Genomic DNA, 24,133 nt, shown 5'->3' with positions numbered 1-24,133 from the left:
TGGTCTCATTTTAGAAGTTTGAAAATCATGGCACATAGAATTATCTAACCAGCAGATTACTTTTTTTTCCTAGGGCAGAATCCAAAAAGCTGAAGTTCAAATATATCTGCTACATGTACATGCTGCAGAAGAAAGAGAAAACACTCTTTATTCTCCCCTGGAAATAAATATCGACTTAGATTAGACCAAAAGTCTCTGAAGCTCAGTAGTTCAACCCTGTGTCCTTCCTACACAGAAAAACCCTCATCACCCCTATTTTTGGTGTAGAAGTAAAGTGTTCCTCAAAAAAAAAAAAGAGAGTTATTCCAGTCGTATGCTGCCTGTAGTCTCAAGATGATGGGAGCCAACATAGTTATTATCCAAGGCTCTTTAGAGCTTTAAGGGAACTACAGATGAGAAGTAGATTACTGTTTGCTGTACCACATACAAACTTACTTTATAATCAATAATTTGCTTCCTTTCTTCATGACTCATTGACTAAAAGCTTTCTTTTTCTTAACTTTGGTTCTAATGTTTACATGTTTTCCAAAATGAGTGCACTTTTTAAACACAGAGAAAATAAAGGCAAGGAATCCAGGTGCCTTGCTGGTCTCTAGAGTGATAAAAGGAAAAATCACTGTATTTAATCTGCATTAAGTATTTCTGTCCATCTACAGGGTTACTAATAATTAACCTCGTGTGTCAACCCCTGTTCTACGGACTGCTGATTTTGTAAATTCATGTTCACATTGAAAGGATTAAAAGAATAGTTCAGCAGATTACAGTGCATTATCAGAGTGGGCAATTACTTTGGTCTGATTCAATTAGAATTCCTGTTCCTGTCACAAGTATGAGTCTAAGAACAGGGCTGAAAACTTTTTCTAGTGTACCCAACAATTTTAAAGACAAAGAACAAAAATAAATGTTTGCAAGTTGGGTCTTTGGGAGGCTGAAGAGAGCTGTAATCCTCCTAGTAAATACTCCCATAATCCCCTTTTTGTATCACCCTTAGGCAGCTGTGGACACAGCAGTCATGCAAAGATTGCCCAAAATAAATGTTATCTGATGAATTAATGCATCTAGCCCACGATAGCACAAACCACAGAAAAAAACCAGAAGAAAATGGAATCTGTTACTTGGCTGACTGCTGGCATATGTCTAAGCAGCTAACTCACAGAAGATATTCCTGACCCTTACAAGTACATCACAGACAGTAGTTCACTATACCCCATATGAGAATAACCCTACAACTGCATGAGCAAAACTTGTACTACTGTAATACAGCAGAAGCTCAGAAAATTCCAGAAAACTATCCCTAGGGTATCAGTGGCAAGAGGGAAGCCTGAAAAGGCAGTTGCTTACAGAGCCTGGAGCCTGGTTAATGTCATCAACGTGACTATTTGTACATGAAAATTTTCTTCAAATCACTGAGCCTCTCATCCCCCTCCATCCAGAATGATTAACAGCAAAGGGAAATTAAATCAGCCTTATGCAGCTTCAAACCATGCGAGGTCCCCTCTAGAAAGAATCAGAAAGCAGTACCCAACACTCTCCAGTATCCAGCTGTCCTTTGTCTTCAAAACTGAGCCTTTACAGATGCCATTAGTTCACTTTTCTTAGCAGATTTATTTCCTGCAACAATCTACCTGCCCAGCAGCAATTTCTCCAGTCTTCCAAATCTTTCTAGTGTTAAGGAAAATCTCCAGGGAAAGAAATTACAGCATCAGTGTTTCCAGTTAAAGATAAATTCTATTCTTCACACCACTATATCTGCGTTCATAATGCCAACCAGAGTGTTGCAGTCAAAGAACAGGAGTTTGGTTCCAGCTTTTTGTCACAAATCACACTTATCCCCTCTGTTTTGGCTTTTACTCAGCATATTTAAATGCAAAGACAAGAAGAATATAAGCAAAGGTTAAAAATTTATCTTTTCACCAAAGCCAGAAACAATCATAAGGACATTATTGGACATATAATAGGACTGTATTTCTCTATGCGATGATGCACATCCTCTTGGTAAAGAAGATAAAGAACTATTAATTACCTCAAAAATTAGAACTTCTGATAAATAATAACTTTACCTTGTGGCTAGCTTCAGCAACCCTATATTGAGATACTGTAATTTTACATACGCTCAGTTAGAGATTTATTCCATACTTACTGGTGGTCCCCGGGGTCCTGTTGGACCTGCTTCTCCCTCTGGGCCCTGTTGACCCTGTTTTGGGGAACAAATTTGAAATGCAACAAATTTGAAAAGTGGTTTTTTTACACATTGTTCTAGATCTTTTGTATAAGATTAATGGTTTTACCTGTTTACCAGGATTTCCCATTAACCCTGGCACCCCAGGAGGACCTCTATTACCCTGTTGGACAGAAGATGAAAAATATTAGCTGAGCCAATGGTTTGCTATTCCATTTTAAAATAAAAATTAAAACAAGGAAAGCAACAAGGTCTAAAAAAAATAAGCCTGTGTTAATTTTTTATCTTCGGTCTTACTTTTGGTGTTCTTTTAACTTTGACCAAACCCTTCCATCTAATTTTTCAAAAGTCAGATTTCAGTTCCTTTGCTGTTTGTGTGCTGACAAATCCCAAATAGATTTGATTGCTGCTTTCAAATCACAGAAGGCAATATCACTCCATGTAATTTCAGACAAAAATCTTGTCTCAGTCTAGTTTTCTTTTTCAATTACTTACAACTAAACTCAAATATCATTGACTGAAACATTCCACAGTCTCAATCTTACAACAACTTTTTAAACTAGATTGGAATTGATGCTACAATTTGGTGCTACCTAAATAGAGGTAATAACCTCTGTGATTGAATCAGCTTAGCGTGGCTAGAAATACTATTCTTATTACAAGATCATTCATTTCAAGCAGTAGTGAGGTAAGCACATCACAAGCTTCCTCTAGCAATGATTTCCACAAGTTTAGAAGGAATGGCCTTTTTGAGGTATTATTTAATGCCTAGAATAATGAAAACCATGTCATGTAGCACAAGAATCATGAAAATGCACAGGCCAAAGTTGATAAAAAAAGATATTTAAGTCCTAAGGCTTGTCCCTTAACACAAGAGAAAGTACAATTTCATTGAATACTTTAGAACTTGATAAGCACAAATACAGTGGTATAAGAAAGACAATACTCAAGATGTCTTACCTTTGGGCCGGGAATACCTTTCATACCTGGAGAGCCTGGTAAACCCTGAAAGAAAAAAAAATTTACATTTGTTTGTGGTTAAGGGGTTTGGAAATGGTGTTAAAACAACATCCTTCTTGTGCTTGAGTATTTCTAATCCTTTTACTTGATATTGAAGCACTTTCACTCAATAAGGGACCAAGTTTGAATTCTTTTCTGTTTACAAAGTAACAGATAAGGAGTATTATTCTTACTTCACAAATTGCAAAAGGAGCATGAATAAGTGAGATGTTGTGACTCTTTCTGTCTTAGACTAGAAATACATGCTTGTCCCAGTGTGCTGAGACTGGAGGTGCAGATTTTAACAGATGCCATTGGACACTTTTCATTCCCTCCTCACTTCTCTGCAACAACTCATAGCAAGTATGCTTTTACCAAACTATCTTCAAGCTTGAGTTCATTTAGTATTACAAATTTATTATGTCCAGTTCTGTTTTAAAACATCTCCTTCACTATTCCTCACAGCAATTAGTCCTATAGCAAAGTGTTTTAAAGAGGTTTTATTTAGCCTGTGACAATTGGCACAGCTTCCAAACTCAGTTAATGCACAAGGATTACCTTCTGAAAGGGCCCATAAAGCACTACTGATTCCCTGCAAGTTCACCACAGGGGATACACCAGAGACCTCCAACCCACCCACAGAAAGAAGCATGAGCATGACACATTCCAGATGTTCTGAGCCAGCAGAGTATCAAAGGATGGTGGTTCACGTAAGGTATGCCAGACTAGCAGCTCAGCTTTTCCTGCTCAGCCTAGGAATAGTTTGGCCCTAAATACAATGAGACCAGCCCTAATTGTGGAGTCACACCATAGTATCCACGGGGTCTCGGATAGGAGAATCACTAGGACAGTCACATCCTGGCCACAAAGGTTTTGTGAGGCCAAGTTCCTCACAATGTCATCATAAGGAGATCTAGGCTTTTGTGCAAAGGTTTTGCATACACATAGCAGAATTTCCCCTTGCATTACACATACTCTGCCCTGGGCCTTTTGCTTAGATTTACACTTGAATTACTCTAATATCAGAGTCAAATTAACCTATACACAGCCTTTCTATGATTTGAACTAAGCCTATCATTCAAAGGTAAAATACTTGATACTTACTGGCAATCCTTGGAGCCCTATATCACCTGGAGCTCCAGGTTTTCCTGGTTCACCCTGTAAAACATTTTAAGTTGTAATTTATGCAAATCAAACACGAGGGAATATTTTATTTCTGGAACACAGAGTTGACATACTTTTTGATCTATAGTATAGGAATGTTAATTAAATTACCCTAATAATGTGCATAAAGCCACGAGCAGCAGCCACAAATGAGTGAACAAATCTAGGGCACTACCAAAGTGGAGACATATGCCAACTGTGCCTTACTTTAGCTCCAGGCATTCCAGGGATCCCTTCACGGCCATCAACTCCTGGTAAGCCCTTGAAAAAAGAAAACAGAAATTAATATAACTTTGAAGAGATTTTGCCCAAGCACTAATATACAAATTAACATCCTATGAAGCAAATAAAGGAATTAAATATACATACAGGCTCTCCTTTAGGCCCAGGGAGGCCATTTATTCCTCTTGTACCTTGAGGACCCTAAAAATAATAACAATTTTTAAAAATGCAGCTGAAGAAAATGAAATGACAGATTAAAAGAATGTCAATGCATACTCATTCAGATACACATTATTTTGAGAGTACCAGTTATGCACTGTTTATATGCTATTAAGTAACTAATGGTTGCAAGTCAACAAGAGTCAAAATTTGTCTGCGCTCACCCTTTCTCCCTTTGGACCTGTCTCTCCTAGTGGACCTCTCTGTCCTTGATCCCCCTACCGGAAAAAAAATATGTTTTAGAAATAAAACCAGAATAAACTTCCTCGTGTTTTTTAGCTAAAGCTCTCAGAAAATCAACAAGTACAACTCACTTTTTGTGAAAGTCTCAAAATCACACTATATTTAAAAATGCGGTTTCTTAAAACTGCAGCTGACAGATATATTTTTAAAAACAGAGCTCAAGCCATCACCTGGGATTTCAGGAGTGTCTAAGCAAAGGATGTTGCACTTGTTTGTTTAACACAGAGTTACTGGCTATTCCAAGCACAAATTCCAGCTATGGAAGCAGAGAGCAAGGAAGAATTTAAAAAAACAAACTAACAAACAAACAAAAAAAACCCCAAACAAACAAAACACACCCACAATAAAAACCTCCAACACAAATTGTACAAATTGCCCTGTACAGGTTTTGTTCCAGATTGATACCTGAAAAATTCCAAGCCACCCTAATGCACAGGAGGACTCAGAAGGAAGAGGTAACCATAACATACTAAGAAGTTAAAATGGGTTCATCTACCTCAAATTCTTTGGGAACATTAAGACATTACAGACTTGATATCACTGTAATATCATTTATTCACCTGTGGGGAATCAATAGAATCGGATTAATCAGAGGTTTTTTCGATTCACAGCCACGAAGTTTCACTAACTGGGAAGTGTTTGGATAACCTACACTCTACTTACAGGTGCACCAGGAAGACCTTGGGGACCAGGATCACCATCAAGACCACGAGCTCCCTACAAAACAAATAGGTAACACAGGATATTAAAAGTGAACTGCTGGAGAACTAACAACTTATGTGTCCTGCTTTGCTAAGAGCTGTAAATTCTCCACAGATGGGGGGGGGGGGGGGGGGGGGTTATAGTTCCAATTAAAAAAAAAAAAAAAAAGAGACAAAATTTTCTTCATCTATCTTGTTTTTTTTAATAGAGATATAAAACAAATATATCTTAACTATGAAAAAATATTAGTCAAAAAACAACATTCAGTTCATTCTCTAAAAATTCTAGGAAGGAGGTAGACCTTCACATGCTGCTTCAAAAAAATCTCTGTGTCTTCTTTAATAATACCATACCCTTCATCACATAATAGAGTAACATCAAAATATGCAGAGAAATCACCAAGTGCAGTGCAGCTATTTCTATCACATATGTTTCAAGGAAACAATGCAATCACTACCTGGAAATAAATGTAAATGTAGATAAAAAAATTGTTTTAAAAAAGATTTAGAGGGAATATGGAACTCCTTTGTCAAACAGATGTGGTAAATATTTCAAGTAGACAAAACATTACAGAAAATGTAGGCAAATAACTACGAAAAATTTGAACACAAAAGGCCAGGAAAGTGAAGTAAGATAGTAATAACTTAGCAAGCATGTCCGAGAGGTTAGAAAGGATCATTCATTAGAAGATTCATAATCAGGAGAAATTTGATGTTGTCTCCAAAGACATATGATCACAAGATTTATGTGATTTGACTTCTGGAGAAGGAGACAATGGCAGGATTTCTTCGTTCTATTCCTTTCAGAAATTTTTACCATATAGATTTAGCAAGATCACAAAACTAGAAATGTAACAGCCAGTTTTGACTGGCAGCAATTTAAGACACAGAGATGTTAAAGACAGAAAGAATGGAAAAAAGAACAAACTCTCAATAAAAACTCCTGACAAAAACTGGGATGATGATGGAAGTAAAAGGCTTTAAGAAGATAAAAATCGCAGGAGGAACTACTTAATAGATTTTAGGTTTAATTAAAATGTGCTGTAGTTCATAATTGTTATAACTTGTTATATTGCTAACTACAGACTTGCATACATGCAAAACTACCATAAATACAGGGACTGCGGAAAAGGAGTGAAGAGTGTCCTTCATCAATTAGAAGGACTGAGCTACCTTTCTTCCTAACAAGAAGTACAGTAGCTGTGGAAATACAGCTGGCAGGAGAGAGAAAATAAAGGGGAAATAAAGAAGAAGTTTAAATAAGCTTTTTAAACATTCAGAGGTGTACATTTTCTTTAATACAGGCCATTTTATAGAAAGAAAGGTAAATACTCACTTTGGTACCTTTAGGTCCCATTATGCCAGTTATACCTCTGATACCTAGAATGCCCTGAAATAGAAAAGTATATTCAAATTACGCTTAATTCTTCTGATCTAGACTGTCCTAGCTTTCAGACAGAGGACTCAAGGGTTCTACACCCTTTCTTTATGATTATTTTACTATTTTCTTAGTATTAAAGGAGAAATCCAACTACTACTGCATTCGAATTCTTAATTTATATAGTCATTTGATATTTTACTAATTTTAGAACTTTTAAAAAAATAACAAAACTATCAGGCTGTATTATAAAACCACAAGTACACTGTAAGGACAAAAAAAACTGCACTGTTTTTCCATCTTGGCTACCACAGAGTTGAAGCATTCTCACCTGCAGCTTGTGTGAAAGGAACATGTGATGGCCAAATTTGCAAAAGTGCTAAGTTGCCTTAAGTGGGGGATTGGACGCAGATAAAATAGGGCAAGGTTTTTGAGAGTGCAAGTGCTAAGCTTTTATGTCCGCCACACAAGAGGCTAAACTGAGTAGACACCCTAGCGCAGCAGGATGTATCCTAACTATCATCACAAAGTTAGATGGAATCTTGCACAGAACATCTGAAGCCTTGTCAGCCCAAAAGGTGGGGAAAATCATGATAATGCAACAATGACTACAGCAGCCCCACATGGGAGATGAACACAGTTTAATCCTGCTTCTAACACAGTTTAATCTTGCTGCTAAGTTGGAAGTAGGCACACTGTGGTATCCAATACTTTCTATTGAAAACAACACCTTCCCCGGGGTGGCTATCTTGTGCAAATCTTTTTGTCAATACAATACATTGGTTGGATTGCAGGTGCTGTAGTGGAGACTGGATACTTAACCCCTTTCATTCATTTATGAATGGAACATATAAGATACACCAGAGTCTACAGGCTCTCCATCTGTGCCTCTAAAGCATTGTCTGTTCTTTTTCACATGGGTTATCTATCTGATATCACTTTCTGCATATTATGAAAGCTAAATTTTAATAGAAAAAAAAATTTTTAGAGTTTATTTGTAAGGTGACCAACTGGTGATACAGTGAAATGTTATGAGTAACACATTAAAACAAAAAACAAAACTGAAGGAAAGTCAATCTTTAATGGGTTTTTAATTCTACTGTGTTATTTCATAGTGCCTGAGGAACTTTGCCAAAATTAATAAAATGAATTGGTCCCCACAGGCCTTTCAGAAAAGAGAAGCTGCCTCTTACACAAGTACTTTGTCTGCACCAGGACCTCAGAGATACTTTTCAGGATCAAGCATCAGAAGGAATTCACCCTTTCCTTTACTTAGTCTGTTCTTTATCTTTTTCTAGTCATAATCCAGAGCTTTGTGTTGTTTTATGTTCATATTCATAGAAAATTTGGAATTTAATATTTAGATGTCACGTGTGTTAAGGTAAGCTCCTGTATAATATCACATCGGGACACCAATGGCATTAAATAAATATTTTCACACCTAAGAAAAAAACATGAGATCTCATCAGAAAATAAACCATAGAAATTAAAGGTGTTGTGCATGTTTCTCCTACTTAGAATGACCCCTTTATTCTGTTCCCTAGTCCTTTTCAGCCACGGTAACCATAAGAGCTCCTCACAGGGAACAAGCTGAGGAGGTATGTGTCAGAAGTAAGTGCAGTAAATCAGAACAAGAAAATAACTAGGTATGATTGAGGGATACTTCTTCTGTAAGACAAAAGGAAAAAAACTTCAGGAAAAACCCCGTATTCTTCAGTGGTTGCCAGTTCATCCTCAAATCGTAGCTAAATCTGAATTTCACAGTTGACTCTGTTTCAAACAAACAGGTCCTTTTCAAGGATGAAGTCAGAGTCATAAAAATTATGAAAAGGAAGGCCAAGAAAAAAATAACCCAACTGTTTTCACAATATAAGCACAACACAAAATTCAGGACATGAAAGAGTTTTTAAAGTTAGCCTTTCCATAGAACTATGTGGAGCTTTGTGCAAAGCAATAATGGGAGGGACTTAAATAATTCTACTTTCATTCATAGACAATATGGCAGAATAAAGAGAAAGGTGCATGGAAGTTTTATAGTATCTTTTTTCTTACAATAATAAAAAAAGATATGTCATTGTGAAGCAAATGAGTAACACTTCAAAAGGAAATACTTTACTGGAGGGCCTTGAGCTCCCACTTCACCACTGGGTCCTTGGTCCCCTTCTTCACCCTGGGAAAGCAAAAGGAATACACCTGTAGCCAATCTATACCATGCATATTGCTCTGTATGAGGTGCATTTACTATTTAATGTTTTCTGTCATCATGTCATGCTTGAAAGAAATCCAGATGAGGTCACACCACTTCCCCAGACAGATATTCGTTCACACTCCATTCAATTATTAGTCAAAAGGGTAATTTCAAAGAAACCTCAGTATAAAGAATAATGATATTTTACTCTTAATCTGTCATTCCATTTTTTCTTGACATCAATCTCTTCAGGATTTTGTCAGGAACTGTAGTGATAGGACAAGGAGTAAAGGGTACAAACTGCAAGAGGGGAAATTAAGTTAGCTATTAGGAAGAAATTCTTTACTGTGAGGGTAGTGAGACACTGTAACAGATTGCCCAGGGGGATTGTGGATGCCCCAACCCTGGCAGTGTTCAAGGTCAGCCTGGATTAGGCCTTAAACAACCTGGTCTAGTGGAGGCATCCCTTCCCATGGCAGAGGGATTGGGATTAGATGATCTTTAAGGTCTATTCCAACCTCTCAACATTCTATGATTTCTTGTTCTTCCAGGCTAAAAGTGCAAAAAGTTTTCTCTAACATTTTTTCCTGCAACATTGAAGCATGGACCAAAGCAGTGCAAATCTAAAATTTTCTTGCAAATATTTCAATATTAATGAGGTTATATAACAAGGGTAATTCAAATGAAACACCTTAAGAGAGTTAACATTTCAGTTTTCAAGGTGAATCAGACTTGGCCTCTGCTTATGAATTTATACCGTGTCCTTTCCCTCTCAAATGTCCCTTTTCCCTCTCATTCTTCATGTAACTACTCATCTGTGCTGCAGAACAGCTAACTTGGTAAATTCAAGGAATTATTCCTCATTTAAATGTTTTAAAGTTTTTAAGTTAATAAACTTAGCTTTAATTTTTCGTGTAAGTTCTATAATAATTAAATTGAACAATCAAAATAAAAAGCAAGAGGAGTATTGTGGGAGACAGAGGAGTAGAAACTCCTGCAATTAAAGGAGGCTTTGATTTACAACCCTGGAAGAAACTAGGTCTGGCTTAATTGACAGAGATTTGTGGACTTTAAGCAAAAGGATTACAAACTTGTGTTCCTATCATTATAAGTAAAATTGTACACTGGGTGTTTTGGTGAAGGGCTTTAAAATATAATAGTGTGATTTTATATAGTTTAAGTTAAGAATGTAGATGGTATAAGAGAGACATCTGTGTGTACGTGACATGAGAAGTTATTGGTCAAGACATAGCTGCATTGCAGTGAGAAGTGCCACAGGTGATAGGTCATTAATCTAAAACAAAGTGTAGTTTTAAGTATCTATTGGATTAGGAAGTTATAAATTACGATGTAACCCTAAATCTTGTGACTAGTCGCCATTACTCGGAGGTGTTGTAAAATCTCACGCCTCGACTGATGCGTTTGTTATTTTAAACAATAAATTCGTGTAATTGCATAGTCCCATCCCTTGAAGTTATTTTCCTCCGACACTTGAAGTGCGGAAAACGGACAGAGTATGACTTGTGCATCATAATAATTACATAGTACAGGTGAATAAAGAATAGAGATGTGCCTTTGTTTACTGTGGAGCAGTATGATACGTAGTACTATAACATGTACATACTTCATGTATTCTGTTAAAACAATTAATACTTAAAATATAATACTGTTTTTGAAGGCAAGGCTACACTATTATTAATTTGCTAAAAACAGCAGTTTTATCCTCTTTTTTAATGTTACCTTATAACCTTGTTTTCCTGGTTCACCAGACTCTCCTTTTGAACCTTTTTGCCCCTAAATTTAAAAAGAAAAACCAAAATAAATAAATAAATAAATAAATAGAGACTATTCAGAATTAAAATACAGTTTTCCAAAACAGACATGGACTGCTGAGAGCTGTCTTGCTGGTCCCTCTCAACTCCTATTCACTACTGCTTCCTCACCTGTCTAGGGAACACTACATATCAAGCACCACACTCAAAATATCTGCTTCTGGATCTAACAAGGCTGCATTTCTAGGCAGGTTAGTATTTCTTCTTATGTTATCCCATAAAAATTTCCTCAGGCCAACAGTATTTCTAGAAACCAGCAAAGAATATATTTTAAAAATCTTAGCTAAAATGAGACTTCAAAATATGTTAATTTCAATTTAGTATGTTACAGGTCTCCCAGGAAGAGAAAAAGTAATCAAAAAGATTAAGAATCTGGGGGAATATTTAGTGTTTCTGGAGTCAGACCACAAATGATCCAGGAAGTGAATGAAGCAATCTTTCACATACTGTAATCTTCTCAGGACCGCACATAAATTTTACCGTGAAGATTAGAGGAGTAGCAAGAGATTTCAACAACAAGAAATTATCTTGGCAGTCAACAGTTGAATAACCATAAGCAACCGCACTGATGCAATCTTTTTTGAAATTAAGGGTGAAAAGCCCTTTTTCTAGTCAGTAATTAATTACCCTCCCCCGTGCCTTGAGACAGCATTTCTGGAAGGAATGCTGGAACAGACAAGTTCTCTTACCTTCATACCCATTAAGCCAGCATGTCCTGGACGGCCAGGTGGACAAGCACTGGGACACTGGAAAAGCATTCACATAGTTATTACCATATAGGCTGAATAAGATTGCCTGAGATTACTTAAAAAGAAACAAAAACATGGACAATAATCTTACCAACAGGTCGCCATCTTGCAGGCCGATAGTTCCCTAAATTAAATTGAATTAATCAAAGTCAGCAATAGAGCAATAACCAGACATGACTCATTAGGTGATACAGTCATTAGACAAAACTACTATCTAAACCTGGAATCAGAAATACAATCAACCAAAGGATCTCTCACATGAAGAGCACTTAAACCATAGGATTTTGCTGTAGGACTGCAGGTCCTGTCCTCCAACTTAAATCAGCTTTTCAAAAAACCCCAAAATATTCCTCTTGCTTTTTAAACTACCTCAAATATATCTTCTGGTAAATATAGAACAAATGTGTTCAAACCCCATTAATTTCCTACAGAGCCCAAGACAATTTCTATAATGAGAATAACTTAGTGCCATTCAGCAAAATATTCAGGTCTTTACAGAGAAAATTGTTTTTACAGGGAAAGCAGTCTTCTCAAAAGTATTGGTAGATGACAGTTGCAATAAACTAGACATCAGTGTACAATGAGATGGACACAGTGGGGGGAAGGCCCTCTCCCATATTAAATCAAATACTTGATGGAAGCTAACAAGAGGCTTATGAGGCACAACAGGGAGAAAGATTATTTCACAGCAGCAGCTGGGTTCTCTGAAGCCCTGTGGGAGGAAGCACACTGTTTCAGAGGAAAGCACAGGGGAGTTTAAGGAATGAGCTCCTTAAAGAATGGTCTCCTTATATACAGAAGGATTTTTTAAAAGCCAGGAGTATTTGAGTCCATAATGTCATCAGCTGGAGTGGGACTGTGGCACTTTAGAAACCTAAAAAGGACAAAACTTTAAGGAATAGAAGCACTACATGCCATTACTGAGAACTCATTTCCACTTGTTTCCAAACTACCCTTCTCCAATTTACCATTCATGTTTTTTAAAATGCCTCTGCCAATTCTCTGGCAACTTTCATGAAAACAAGAAACATGGCATAAATAAAGCGTAGGTATTTAGGGTCTGTCCCTAAAGAGTGGGGAGGAGGAGATTCCCAGCAGAAGAACAGTACAGATTTTAAAAAGACATTAGCATGGCATCTTTCCCAGCAGTTTGCATTTCCCTGCACTCAGACTGAGATGTGCCTGACAAACTCTCCGTTTTATCTCTCTGGGCAGGTAAATTGCCACAAGACAAAGGCATAACACACATTCCTTCTCCCAAGAGGTTAAGAAAAGGTAGGCATTCTCCTGGAGAGGCAAAGCACTGCTATAAATCTTTCTTCTATTCCTTGCATGTAGCAGATTCGATTGAAGAAAGACATTAGAACTCAACCCACCTGGAAGCACATATTTCTGTCTCATGAGACAAATATTAATTTTTTCTTCTCCTAACAGAGAAAAGCCTGCCTCTACTGAAGTAACACCAGTGAAGCCCAACAAAGACTACATTTACAGTATTATGATTCACAGGGAAAGTTAAAACCTGTGTATTTGCAGTTTACAGAAATGGGAAGGCATCATGAGAGACGTTAGACGGTTTGCATTTCAAACTATCTTTTTAAAACCATAAAGAGCAGAAAATTGCTTTCTAAATGGAAGATCAAAATCCTTCTGAAATCCCAAGGTCAGCATTCAGCTGTAGAGGCTGGGGAGAAGCTTTGTTCAAGCAGCAACAACACAAAATTCAGATTTAAGCACATATTAAACATAATCACTTACTGGAGGACCTGGAGGTCCTGGTAGCCCTGGTGGCCCTCTTTTCCCTGGATCTCCCTTAAAAAGGATAAAATAATTTAGTTGACTGATAGTAATAATGACAACCAGTAGGCACATATTCAGACCACACAACAACAGTGAGAAATTAAGAGGCTGCAGAAGGACGGACTAGGTAGGCATTTCAAACATCAACACACAACACGGCTCCCATAACAGAATGGGAAAACCATTTTTTTTTTAGTAGAACAGCAGCCATGTTGTGAAATAGGTGCTACAAGAAAACCAAAACATTTTCACCTGCTTTAGAAAGCTGAAACACCTGACCACAGGATCATCTATGCACTCCTCCTCTATAACTGCTATTAAGTTATGAATGAAAAGAATACTAGTAAATGGCAAAAGTGCCCAAAGTGGAGAGAGGGGGAAATCCATTTTTTCAGAGCACAAGAAGAATTTACCAAGTTAGAATTTTTCCCAGTTTTGTGAAATTTTGATGCTGAGTGCTCCCATAGGTAAAGACAATGTGGAACCTCTGCAAATTATTTTTTCTGAATGTTTTTAATTAAAATAGATCTAGTAATTGGGCAGAGACCACTTTTGAACTTAATATTGTCATTTCAATAGTATTTTTTACATTTTATTAAGTCATAAATGCAGTTGAGAAGATGAATATAGAAAAATTATTCATTAATTCTCAAAATGCACAAGCTATAGAGCCATTCCTTTCCATGCAATGCATAATTACATTGTGGGACTCATTATTACAATGTGTTATGGAGGCTTGGGATATAAACAGATTCAGAGACCAACTGCATTAATGGTTCACATGCAGCTTTAGAAAAGGCATCACAGATGCAATTTCTGATTCAGGCAGTCTCTGAACTACCAACTAACTGCCAGAATTTGTGACAGTACAACAGAAAAATGCCATTTTACAAATAGCCCGTACACTTCCCTAGGTATCCATTTTTGCCCCTCCTACAGACAAGACAGTGAGGTAGATGGCTCATCTTCTGAAACAAATTGGCAAATTTTAATATTCTTTTAAAATTAATTTATATAATTGCATTAAAAGTAGGTTTTATTAAACAAAAGTTTAATGCTTTTTCAGATTTCAAGTAGAAAAATACCAGTTGGTATCTACTTCCATTTCAGTGAAGTGTGGTGTCAAAATATGACAGCGTGGTGAGACTGAGTGCACGGCTCTGCAGTAAGGTCAATAGATGGAGCCACATTTAAAATGAGACCCAGAAGAAGAACTGAATTGCCATGTTCACTGTTATGCAAATAAAAATCAGTAGTTTGAGTAGTTAAGGTTTACATTTCCTATATTTCTGGCAGGGCTGCTTTTTGATTTCAGCTTTCCTTGAATAAGAAGAGTATGGGACACTCCATGAAACATTTAATTCTAATCTGACAGGTGGCCCTGACTTTGTGCTATTCATTGTTTTTATTTCTGATGAGCTTCAAACATAATCCTTCTTCTATCAGTGATCACTGCTCAGGAAAAAAACATTTGAAAATGCTGTGATAGCCCAAATAGTATTTAGATAACCACTTTTTTTTTAAGTACCTTCTAGCAGTTGAATAAACCTACATTTTCAGCAAACACAGTAGTACTTACAGGTGGACCAGCACGACCTACTTCCCCGGGAAGTCCTGCTGCACCTGCTGGACCCTACAACAGCCAAGGTAAATAGTATTTTTATGCCATGTAATACCTATGTAACAAACATCCAAGGATTGAGAACATGTAATTCTCACAAACAAAAAGCTATGCCTTCAGACACCAATATTCTTGTCCCATATACCACAGACCTACACAACCTCAGTGGTAGCTGAAGAGAACATACATAATAGACATAGAATGTAAAGATTAAAACTCTCTTTTTTTACTGAATTACTTTTAATTATAGTATAATAGCTTTATTAAATATTCAAACAGATTCATTGAACAGTGTACTTATGAATTGTGAAATTGATACTTACAGGTGGTCCAAGAAGCCCCTTGCCCTGTGAAATATGAAAAAAAGGTCAGAAATATGGGGAGGGTTCCAAACTTAGTTAAGCTGTTTTCCAATAATAGAGTATTTGGGACAAAAAAGGTGTAAAAAAACCCTCATCCGATTCTGCAAAATAATCTTCAAAACTTGTTTAACTACTGTTAAAAATCAATTTTATTATTAGATAATCAGTATCTGTAGAGAAAATTAAATTTCTGATTAACTTGCCTTGCAGTATCATTACACGTATTTATAAACAAAGATACTTCCACAAAGGAATGAAGATATTAAAGGCTTTGTGTTTAGATAATTATCAAAGTACCATGATAAACATATCTATGCTATAATAATTTCCTTCTAAAGGTACATTTGAATTTATAACAAAAGAGAACTTTTTTCCCCCCAGTGCTTCTCTGAGGCCTAAATCCATTAAACTTAGGATTTTTGGTAATCAGAAAGAACACCAAACTTCTCCTGTTTACATTTTCCATCAGTATTGTTCTGAATCATTTTAACGAGAAGTGTCCAAGATACAAATGTGTTTCTGCCTGTTCGGATGATACACTCCCTCTAAGAAAACAGATCCCTCAGTCTTGCATTGTTAAAGCAAATGGAAAATTTTACAGAGAATAGCATCAGTGATATGTATGAAACGCTAAAATAAAAATCCCAAATACACTTAAATATGCAGGAGATTTGATGTAATAAGGCACCTGGGCTGAATGTGAGTTTAAAAGCCACAGAATATCAATCCAGGGTTGTATTTGTAGGGCTGTTTAGAAAAGTCTGTATAACACAGGCAAATTTTCAAGCATTCATCAGAATCATTCCATTTTAACCATTTAATACACAGCAGAAAGTAAGCTTGCATAACCTACATAATCCCTTTTCTATTGCTTCACACTTCCTTGCTACAATTCATGATATTATACATATCTACATTTGACTATACAAATCAAACTTTCACTGCATCACATATTCAATAATATATAATTATAATATCACCTGCCTCTGAAAGGAGGAAACCACCTGCTTGAAGGTTCTCATTGGAGTACCCCTTCCTAACGCACCCCCTAACAATGGCAGGGAAGGTCAACAACACCAAAAGAAGCAGCTACAGCTGCGGTACCCAGCCCACACAGCAGCCCAGGAGGCAGCTGTCCCCTCCTCTGACCATTCCACTGCATCCCCTCACAAGACTGCAAAAAGCAGGGATTCTGTCCCAGCAATCAATGCCTCCCCCTCACACAGATGCTCCGTCCTTCTGGCCATGAACTCTCTACAAGCAGACCAAGTTGCAAAGCTGAGAGCTCCAGGCCAATTGACAGTAAGGACGTACACAGAGCAGTTCCTGGTCCCAAGCAGCTGTCCACACTCCTTCCTCTGTCTGTGTAAAGGGAAAGCCTCTCCACACAGCCTGGGACTGCAGCCTTACCTGCCCAGGTGCTTGCTGCCTGCTTTGGAGGCACTCATCTGACCCACAGAGCACATCGAGTGCACAGGCTTGGGCAGCAATGCAGAGTCTGTCATCCCCTGCCTCAGAGACACCTGCCCCTAGATCTGGGAAGTACTCCTGCCATCCACCACGGAGACTCCAGTATTTGTAAGAGTACGCTGTGCTGAATGCTGTGTTTTAGTAGACCTTAAAATATTTTCAAATTCTCTGTCACTAAATACACACAATCCTCCCCATATGCCAGATGTGTAAACTACTAGCAATATATCAGTTCACAGAAGAGGTAGAGGGAACTAAAGGAGAGAATGGACTGAAGGGTGCATTACACGCACTTAAATGTAGCAGCCCCAGGTCCATCTACTAGGACCAGGCCAGAGATATCAGCATATTAAAATTACTTGCATTAAAAAATTACTTGAATTAATCAGAATAATTCTAAGAACTTTGAAACCTGTCATTTGGAAGATTATCCACCAAACAGATGAGACAAAGGGAATAAATTAAAACAAAATGATGAAGCAGCAAAAAAAAATACAAAAAAGGGGAAACTTAAGATGATAACTGAAGATTGTCAGGGTACATTCTGGGGAAGAAAAGGTGACAGAAGCAGAGAAGCAAATGCTGTATATAAAACTTTATGTCCTCAATATTCATTCTTGAAGATACCCACAAGTCCTAATTTGGCTGATAAATGCCACTGGATAAACATGGAAAAAAGTGATAATAATTTAAAACTAATTAGTGTTCTATCCAAGCCTTTTGGTTTTCTGTTTGCACTGAGCATTTTAATAACTTAAGCAAGAGGTTCTGTGAGAAATGAAGTCTTTGGATAACCATCCAGGGACTACTCCACTTGCAAAAAGCCACTGACAGTATTCAAAGCAGTGCATAATTACACCTAAGCACTCAATTAATCATGTAGCTAGTATGCAGAGTCATAATTGTGCTCACTATGTTTCTAGTAAATGAGGTTTCATGGACCAAACCGAAGAACTGCAAAGGTTAAACAGCCCCATTACTTCACATTTGTAGTAAGAGCTTCTCCAAAATTCTCTGAAAATTAGAACCAGCACACCCCAGCACTACCATTTCTACTTCTTTTTTGTTTCTTTTTGTTTTCAGGGTAGGTGGGTTTTGCTGGGGTTTTACAGGGGGTGGGAGGTGGGGGGGGGGAGGATGTTTGTTTTGGTGGGGATTTGGGATTGTGGAGTTTCTTGTTGTTTTGGTTTGGGTTTTTGTTTTTGTGGGTTTTATTAGCAGGTATAATCTCACTAAAGCTAAGATGACCAGTGCTGGCCATTTTTGAGAATCTTTCAGTAGCTGTACAATTTCTTCAATAGCATACAGCCATTTATCAGATAGAAAATTGCATTTATACAGGCTTTCCTAAGAGATTTGTTTTGAGCATTAATCTCTGCATATGGATTCAGCATGTATGGGTTAACAACCATGGAGCTACAAAATCAATCACTAGGCTTCCTCCTAACATGTGAGGTCTAAGGATTAATCTTAAAAAGTACAAGGGTAATGACACAAGGTCACTAAGTATATCCATCTTTTCTCTTTTAAATAAATTGGAATTTTCATTTCCTCATTATAAATATTCCTGCAGATTCACCTGAAAAAGCAGTTCCTTATTAAGCAGAGGCAGAACAACTCCAAAGACAATCCCTACTGAGGTTCACTGAAGCGTTATCACCTTAAGACTGAAAGTCTCAGGGCAAACAAAAATCACTCAGCTTTGAACAATGGTCCAAAATCTTATCAGATTTACTGCTTTTACAGTCTCAAAATATGGTAACAAAAGTCCTGCTGCTCTGAAAAGAACCAGCATTCTACCTTGACAAGTTGGTTCCATTTCCTGCTTTCCCAAATTAACGTCTCTACCTCTAAAATGAATTAACCCTCTTTATACATGTTTTATGCACCCACTTATTCTGGAGGGTCTTAAATTAATCATTCTTGCATTATTCTATAAATGGTGAGCTAAAATCATGTATGTTTTCCCCAACTCAGTTTTTATTTCAGTTGACAGGCTAAAATACCACAGTACTTTGACCAAACATTTCAGTAATTCAGTTTTATTTCCTCGTGTTTTGCTATCATAGAATCACAGAATGGCTTGATTTGGAAGGGAACTTAAAGATCACCTAGCTCCAATTGCCATGCATAGGGACACCTTCCATTAGCCTAGGTTGCTCAGACCCCCATCCAACTTGGCCTTAAACCCTTCCAAGGATGGGGCATCCAAATCTTCTCTGGGCAACCTGTTCCAGTGCCTCACCACCCTCACAGCAAAGAATTTCTTACTAACATCTAATCTAAACCTACTCTCTTCCAGTTTGAAGCCATTCCCCCCTGTCCTGCCACCACATGCCCTTGCAAAAAGTCCCTCTTCAGCTCTCATGTAAGGTCCCTTCAGGTACTGGAAGGCTGCAATTAGGTCACCTCTAAGACATGTCTTTTCCAGGCAAAACAATCCCAGTTTTCTCAGCCTTTCCTCACAGGAGAGGAGCTCCATCCATCTAATCATTTTTTCCCATATCATCTCAGTAAATACACCTGACAGAGTTTAACTACGTCTTCTTTGCAGCTAGATGTTATAAAATGCATTGCAGACAACCCAGAAATTATTTCCCCATCTAGTTGACAGCAAAAAAAAACAAGCCAACAAAAAAACAACAAAACAAAACAAAAAGCACACCTCAAGCCTCTAACAGAATAATGTAGGGGTTTCAGTCTACCTAGATCCTACCTCAGTTCTGCCATTTTCTGTGACTAAATTTAGCTCATATATTGAGCCTACAGACCAGCCAGCCACTATAAAAGTATTACCTATTTTCCAAATTTTCATGTAAGAATCAGCATCCATGAAAATTAAAGTGGTTTATTAAGAAATTAAATCCACAAAGTGATTCATCTTGAGTTTGAACATGCCTATAATGCCATACCTTCAAGAATAACTTTATCATTTTCTCTCTGGCCAAATATCAAAATAATTGTTTAATATAAATTTACTGAGAGTTAATAGGACGAGGTCAAAAATACAAATACACAAGGAGTGTTATACTGGAATACAATACTTCTTCTATTTAATTTAAATAATTTCTCCAAACTGAATATATTTTTAAATTAAATTTTAATTATATGCAGCCTTATTATAATTTCTGCTAGTCATCTTGTTCCATCACTCATCTTCCTTGGGGTTTTTTCCTAAGCTAAATTTCTACATGCCAGCAATCATTGACTTCTTCAACTTGCAAAACTCCTAAAATTCACAATTATTTTCAGCCCCTAAAATGGTTGTTAAGTCCATCTTCATGCCAATTGGAACATTACTCTTTGCATGTCCTTTCTCATGATCTGTCTTGTTTTCATACAGGGCAGCAAAGCAGCACAAGGAGTCTCACAGAATTTACACTTCAGTGATGCCATTTAAACACATGGCAAGAAGCTGAAAACAGGAATAACTGTAGACTACTATATGCAAATGAAACATGGGCTCTCTCGTCTCCACAGCATTTTCACCAAGAGATGGAAAAGAACGTTTAAGTCCAAAGGTATAAGTCCAAAACTTGGGACCACATCACACGTGCTCCTTTCTTTTCTGCAGCATACAAACCAAACATAATCTTTCAGTAATATTTGTACACTTAGATATAAAGGTAAAGAGGTTCCTTAAAGTACTACTTTCGTAACTTACGAGTTCTTTGAAACCTCAGAAATACTTTGGCATTTTTCTTTCCTACATTTAATGGTAAGAAGCCTTCATATTAATATTTAAGGCACAAAAATCCTCCTCATGTACTAAATGCATTACTTACTGGAAGTCCACGAGCACCTGGAAGTCCTGGCTCCCCCTTTAAAAGATAAAAAATGAGTTTTTAAGAGGCATGAATATCAAGTTTTGCAAACAATATACAGGAAGATGTTCTCTCACCTTTTGGAGGGTACCATTTAGTGGGCATAGTCTGCAAGTATTATTCACTTCATTAATGCTATGCTGGTTTCAGTAAGACTTGATAGAAAGGAAAGACTTTCTCAGTATTAAAAAGATGCAGCCTCAGGCCTTTTATTCCCCCAACCCAAAAATTCAAGCATGCTTGTATCTCTGACTTTTGATTTATATTTCATTTGTTTGATTGATGATGAAGTCAGGTTTCACTGTTCTGGTTCCCTCTGAATATGACAATGACACAATTGTAATACAAGATGGAAAGGGCCTTACCATTAGTGAAGATGCTCAACCTTAATCTCAACAATGTAATGCCAGCCACCATTCCTTACTGCTGGTTGTGGGAATGGAAGCTTCTTTGTACTGTGTGAAAAGGGCCCAGTACATAAGTATTCTGTAGATATTTTAAGTCTTTAAGAAAGGCTGCAGCATCTTATTTGTCGTATAGAAAAAACAAAAATGCTGCTTTAAAAAAATCCATTATTTCATGCATAATTTTGTTCCTACCTTCTGTCCTTTTGGTCCTGGGGCTCCACGTGAGCCATCAGGTCCAGTGAATCCCTTTGGAAGTAAGGTATACAATGTTAATGCAAGGGTTATGCGTTTTTCTTAATCACAACAGAAAACATTATAAAACACAGAGGAATGAAGCTATTAAATGAAATTAGTAACTGCAGGAGACTTGCAATCAAAATATTTATTTACATGTACAGATAGAACTGTACAAGTTCAAAGTACTAGCTTCTGGTGACAAACATCAGTGCCTGTGCTATGTATCTCCAAGAATTACTCAGTTAAATCACAAATTAAACATATGATCTCACATGATCTTATTTCCTCTTAACGGGAGATTGATGAATTTATTTCATGGCTAAGGTTAAAAACAAAAACTGGCAATGTTGTCCATTTCAAATAAAAGTTTCATTGACAACAACAACAACCAAAAAAAAAAAAAAAAACACAAACAAACAAAACCCCACAAAGCTGCCAGGCTGGATTTAAATTTACCCTCTAAACTTGTCTATCTGACTAAAATTAAAAACCAATCATGATATTATAGCCAGGAATTTATTTGGAGTTCTTATTTTTCCTTTTGTTTCCAATTTTATAGCCAGCTTATATGGCTCAGAAATTTCCAGATATTAACACTTTTTTTATTATTATTATTCCAGATAAACTCTTTTCTTTTATGTTTATCTAATACTTTCTTTTTTTTGGTACACTTCCACTTTTTTTGGTACATTTCCAGCAATTCAGTGTTCACACAATTGTTCCGACAATTTGATTTTGAAACCTTACATGATCATTACAAGTAATTACTGTACAGTACCTTTTCACAGTCTATTAAACCTGACACTGAAATAATTTTTGAAATAAAATGAGATTGAAAAAGTCAGAACTGCCTCACCAATTAAACACAGAAGGCATTATACATCTAAAACCCCAATTAAAAGTTGAAGGCACAGTGAAAGTACAATAAGGTCTCACGTTTTTTCCTCAAGTGAAAATTAAAAAGGTTCAATATTTCAAAAGACTGTACTCTAGTATTACATTTTCACTCACCCATTAATATGAGGAAATATACAAGTGTGAACAGATACCAAAAGCTGACCTGAGTTTAGTGCATTCTGTTTCACATGATTGTGTGCCCGTGAATTTTGGCAAGGAAAAGAGAACTATGCCCTAAATGAAAATTGCAAGAGGCAATGATTTTTAAAGAGCTGCTTATAGGGTGTTGACCTGTACAGATGGCTTGTGGGCCTGTATGGTTTCTAGGAAAAAGTGAAGTGGTATGAGACGTCACTCACAAAGCCCATTTCCTCTTACAGATAAGACATTTGAACAGTTTAATTGAAGACTCTTCCAACTCCATGTCCACTAAATCTCTTCCCAAAAGCAAATTAAATATTAACCTCTAACAGCATTGCAACCTTAAATAGATACTAGGCTTTTTCATTTATATAATTTGCAATACCCCTGATACACTGGTTTATTGCATATAATCTTCATTTTTGATATTTTAAATATTTAAAATTTTAAAAGCTTATGTAAATTAAACATAAAATTGCCTACCTCCTGGCATAACATCTAAGTACTAATGCAACAATCTTGATTCATAACAAGAAATGCTTTCTAACAGTGGTCTCAAGAGAGAGAAATACAAAGTTTCCCAAAAATGTTTGAAGGCATTTTTATCACTACAAATTTATTCAAGAGGTATGACCTAACAGGCCATCAACAGTAGATGATGTCGAAATTTTGATCTTTATTATTTTCCACGGGACAGGAAGATGCATCAGCAGACCCTCCTCATGCCCTTGCTGCCCTGCCCTGCGACCAGAGGTGGCTTCCAGAGGCAGCAGCACGAGTCCTCCCTCAGACCACTGCCCAGCGCTCTCTCCAGGGCCAGGTGGCAGCACCGACAGCCCTTGTGCTTTATTTATTTACTCTTGGAAAAAAAAGGAAAAAAAAGAAAAAAGAAAAAAATAAAGCAAATTGTAGAAAATCAAGTGTACTCACATCAGCTCCCGGCTCTCCAGGCAGCCCAGGGGATCCTGGTTTGCCTGCATCCCCATCTGGACCCTACAAGATTTAAAGGGACAGTTAAGTATGTTTCACAGAGGGGAGCAGAAACAGAACTCAAAACTTCTTCTCCCACAGAAGCAAATGTAAAGTAGCTGAAATCACTTACCGGTGGACCAGGGGGGCCCTTTGGGCCTCTCTCCCCCTACCAAGATATGAAAAGGAAGGTATTAGTCAGAACTACAACAATCGTCCTTCATGAAAATCACTGATTTACAGATTATCAGAAATAACCCTGAACTGACTCTTACTGTGCAAATTAATATTAAATCTATATCATTTCTATTACAGGCTAACATAAATCATCACAGAAACTTTGACAGGAATCAAGGGAACACACGCAGTAGCTCCTATCAGGAATAACGCCAAAAGTCCTTACCATGATTTAGTATGAGTGATTCTACGTAATCCCTTTTGAGATTAAATTTATAAAACCCCTACACCCCATTATGACAGATAATCACAGCATATGATGCTGATTACATAAAATAAATAATCCTGAGTTTT

At 37.0% G+C, this 24,133-nt stretch overlaps 1 protein-coding gene across 1 annotated transcript in view; it reads right to left on the bottom strand.

Annotated features, from left to right (window-relative positions):
* The window catches only part of LOC309586023 (uncharacterized protein), a gene marked incomplete at both ends in the record, with an annotated part of 50,237 nt that overhangs the window by 24,594 nt on the left and 1,510 nt on the right, over nt 1–24,133 (bottom strand). Inside the window, 20 exons of the mRNA XM_082302549.1 lie at nt 2,141–2,194; nt 2,289–2,342; nt 3,140–3,184; nt 4,283–4,336; nt 4,550–4,603; nt 4,712–4,765; nt 4,948–5,001; nt 5,690–5,743; nt 7,064–7,117; nt 9,222–9,275; nt 11,034–11,087; nt 11,815–11,871; nt 11,966–11,998; nt 13,633–13,686; nt 15,254–15,307; nt 15,619–15,642; nt 20,913–20,948; nt 21,551–21,604; nt 23,564–23,626; nt 23,736–23,771. Coding sequence (XP_082158675.1) covers nt 2,141–2,194; nt 2,289–2,342; nt 3,140–3,184; nt 4,283–4,336; nt 4,550–4,603; nt 4,712–4,765; nt 4,948–5,001; nt 5,690–5,743; nt 7,064–7,117; nt 9,222–9,275; nt 11,034–11,087; nt 11,815–11,871; nt 11,966–11,998; nt 13,633–13,686; nt 15,254–15,307; nt 15,619–15,642; nt 20,913–20,948; nt 21,551–21,604; nt 23,564–23,626; nt 23,736–23,771 — 996 coding nt within the window. The remainder of the gene's footprint in view (nt 1–2,140; nt 2,195–2,288; nt 2,343–3,139; nt 3,185–4,282; nt 4,337–4,549; nt 4,604–4,711; nt 4,766–4,947; nt 5,002–5,689; nt 5,744–7,063; nt 7,118–9,221; nt 9,276–11,033; nt 11,088–11,814; nt 11,872–11,965; nt 11,999–13,632; nt 13,687–15,253; nt 15,308–15,618; nt 15,643–20,912; nt 20,949–21,550; nt 21,605–23,563; nt 23,627–23,735; nt 23,772–24,133) is intronic.

The sequence above is a fragment of the Coloeus monedula genome, assembly GCF_965178545.1.
Source record: "Coloeus monedula genome assembly, chromosome: 2".
In the NCBI taxonomy this organism is placed as follows: Eukaryota; Metazoa; Chordata; class Aves; order Passeriformes; family Corvidae; genus Coloeus; species Coloeus monedula.
The sequence above is the reverse complement of the archived record's forward strand: the minus strand, read 5'-3'. Positions and strand labels throughout refer to the sequence as shown.